At 45.5% G+C, this 3,606-nt stretch overlaps 1 protein-coding gene across 1 annotated transcript in view; it reads left to right on the top strand.

The window, feature by feature from the left end:
- Positions 1-1,548: 1,548 nt before the first annotated feature.
- Positions 1,549-3,606, top strand: part of LOC307257649 (metal transporter CNNM1-like) — a gene marked incomplete at both ends in the record, with an annotated part of 15,084 nt that continues 13,026 nt past the window's right edge. Inside the window, one exon of the mRNA XM_080036910.1 lies at positions 1,549-3,052. Coding sequence (XP_079893036.1) covers positions 1,549-3,052 — 1,504 coding nt within the window. The remainder of the gene's footprint in view (positions 3,053-3,606) is intronic.

The raw sequence follows: 3,606 nt of genomic DNA, 5'->3' as shown, positions 1-3,606 counted from the left end.
GATACCACAGATATTTTGGACACTTTAATCTTAATGTTAACATTATCGTCGGATTACGTATGGGGCCATCCACCATGTGTTCTTTCTTTATTTGTTTTACTTAAACTAAATAGGGACGCACGTTTAGCCAATCAGGAGAGGGTTTCGTTAGGGAACTAACTATTTTTTGATTTGGCCACGGTCCCCTTTTGTGTTTCAGGCATTGTTATTACCGTCGACATATACTGTAACATCTGCCATACATTCATAGAATAATGTTAAATATGAGGGAGAGTGCTGATTTATTTACAGTAGGATAATATAGTTTAAAAAAAATATATATATAATATTTTTTTAATGGCACAAATTCAACAGAACAGGTTTATCCGAATGAAAGACGAGATGAAAGCTAATCCTTATTTTACTGGTGCTACTCGGAATCCAAATTATTTTGTTGTTTGTGTGTCTGTTTGTGAACTGTTCTCTCAGTTCGCCAGATACTCCGACAGACTGTGACGTCAGTATGAGGGCTACACTGTATTTGCAACAAAACAATATTAATAAGCACAACAACAACAACTACAAAACAACAACAATAGTAGCCTAATTATAATAATTCTGCTGGGACTTCACTGTGTTTGTAAAAGCCTGAGTGAGAATAGGCCTGATACTAAAAAAATCATCAACATCCATCTGCTACAGTTGTCCCATAATATCTTGGTCTTCATCATGTCCTGTATAATATAGTCAATGAGATATAGAACTTTAATTTTTATTTATTATTATTAATTTCTTTAATCGTTCGAAATTAAGAAACTTGATCTACAGGCTTGTGCAGACATTTTTTTAGAGCTGCAAGATCGCAAATGTATTCTTCTTACATATGTTGAGAAGTTACAGATATCCAACGGAGCTGCCAATCATAAAAAACAAAACCGATTACATTTAATTTGAAAAAAATAAATACAATTTCGTGCATATTTCAGTTCTGATAAGCTCCATGTACAGTAGGCTATACACTGGGGAAGCTACTCTCCAGAATAGGCTGCACTGATACAGGTGATAATGCTGCCATCTACTGGAGACATCGATACACCTCAGCTTTGTAGGCTTCTATTTATTCCGCCTCCCCAATGAATATGTTTCATTAGGTTTTGAGACTTCGTAATAAATGAATTAAATTATGTTGTGAGCCACTGAATAATGTATCTATATCTTCCTTTAATTGTAATATATATTCTATGTGGAATATCCGTCAAATTTTTAGCCTATATAGCAGTTTTTCTTATTGCATATTCTACTCGCGTGTGGTGTGGTGTGTGTCACACTTGTCTTTCCTGATTGGGCATTTCCCATTTCCTGCTTTTCTATTTTTAGAAAATGGCAGCAAGCAAATAAGGTAGCCATACGTCATCATTTGTCATCTCTCTCTCTCGCTCTCCCCCCCTCTCTCTTATTCTCTCTCTCTCTCACACTGTAACATACCCATCCTCCTCTTCATAGATATGGCCACCCAGCTGCTCCATCCATCGCTGTCCACAGCAGAGCACGTGACCCACTTCTCCTGATATGCCCTTCACTAGTTCATTCAGCATGATGGCTGCTGCGGTGGATGCTGCGGATGATGCAGCTCTCCTCCGCGGCATCATCCAGCATCCTTACCGGCTCTCTCTCCTCTTTTTCGCCGCCTGCCTCGCTTCTTTCCCGGGCAAAACATCAGCGCTGCTCGGGGTCCGTCCGGAAGACACCCAGACTGGAGAGCTGTCCGTGCAGGATGGGATACTGCGGGCGACCGAGGGCACCCGCTTCATGCTGAGGGTTTACTACACCGCATCTCCCGCTATGGAGCAGCGTCCAGATAACATGAACGTGAGCGGTGGCGGTGGTAGACCTGACGTCGCTCCCATGACTTCTGCTCCATGGATCGCCTTCATAGAAGAACCAGACGGCGAGTCAGATACAGAAACACGGGTCCGTTTAAAAGGGAATCCATGCAAAGAGGAGAGTGCCCGGACCTCTGATATCGAACTACTGGGTTCTTTCAAATCCACTTCAAGTCAGAACTCAGTTTTGGTGGAGCTTCTCGCTAAGGACCTACGCAGAGGTGACACTATCAAATACTACTCAATGTGCGCCTTCGATGGAGTGAAGTGGGAGCATTTCAGCACCAAGGACTTCTGGTTGGCGGTGGTGGAGAGACCTCCGCAGGCAGATGTTTGGCTGCAGGCGGGCGTCTCGGTTCTCCTATTGGGGATGTCAGCTCTGTGCAGCGGCTTGAACATCAGCATGCTCGCGCTGGACCCCGTGGAGCTGCGCGTGCTTCAAAACAGTGGCACAGACAGGGAGCAGAAATTCGCACGGAAGATAGAGTCGGTGCGTAAACATGGCAACTACATCCTATGCACTGTGGTGCTGGGCAACGTGCTTACAAACACTTGCTTCGTGGTGTGGATGTGCCAGATTTTGGGAATGACTGTTCTCTCCACTGCCATGTGCACTTTAGGGATATTCTTTATTGGAGAGATTTTACCGCACTCGGTGGCGTCCCGGCACAGTCTCGCCATCGCTTCCAAAACTCTCTGCGCGACCCGTTTGTTAATGCTGGTGTTTTTCCCCATCGCCTACCCAGTCTCCAAGATCTTAGACATAATGCTGCGCCAAGAGATCAGCAGCTTTTACACCAGGGAGAAGTTGGTTGCCATGCTGCGCGTAACGGACCCGTACCACGACCTGGTGAAGGAGGAACTCAACATCATCCAGGGCGCGCTGGAGCTGAGGACCAAGACGGTGGAGGACGTCCTGACGCCGCTGTCCGATTGCTACATGATCTCCTCTGACGTCACGCTGGACTTCTGCACCATGTCTGACGTCATGCAGAGCGGCTTCACGCGCATCCCGGTCTACGAGAACGACAGGTCCAACATCGTGGACATCCTGTTCGTCAAAGACTTGGCCTTCGTGGACCCGGACGACTGCACTCCGCTGAAAACAATCACGCAGTTCTACAAGCACCCCATGCACCACGTGTTCAGTGACACCAAGCTGGACGTGATGCTGGAGGAATTTAAGAGAGGTAATTAAAGCCACTTTAAAGCTATAGTGCGTAACTTTTCCCACATGAATGAATGTCGGTTACATTCAAGCAGCAATCGCAAACTGAGTTGACACAAAGTTGATTAAGCCCATCAGCTCCTCAAAACTCTCTGTATTTTTCAGTATGGCAGTCCCCCCGCACCCCCTCCCCCCCCCCCCCCCCCACACACACACACTGATGCATGCAGGAGCTCAAGAAGCAACAACGAAATGTTTCAGTTGTTGATTCCACTGCCAATAAAAAACCTGGACGTACATACACACTTTAAATCATACCAGAATACCCCATCCTTTGTTTTAAAAAAACATGTCTAAAGATGTTGGTTGTGTGAGGCGCCAGGTATGTTTGGGAACTGTCTCATAGGAGCTAAATCTACATGTCTTTTGAAGTAACCCTGCACTTTAAAACTATGAGTTTTCAGTGCAGAACTCAATGTACACACCAGTGCATTTGCTCACAGTGGGGCCTGCCAGCAGCAAAGCCCTTTGATCACCATGGCACTGAGAGCCACATGTGAAATCTGATGCAGTGTC

Source organism: Ammodytes marinus (assembly GCF_949987685.1).
Source record: "Ammodytes marinus genome assembly, chromosome: 11".
NCBI lineage: Eukaryota > Metazoa > Chordata > Actinopteri > Uranoscopiformes > Ammodytidae > Ammodytes > Ammodytes marinus.
The sequence above is the reverse complement of the archived record's forward strand: the minus strand, read 5'-3'. Positions and strand labels throughout refer to the sequence as shown.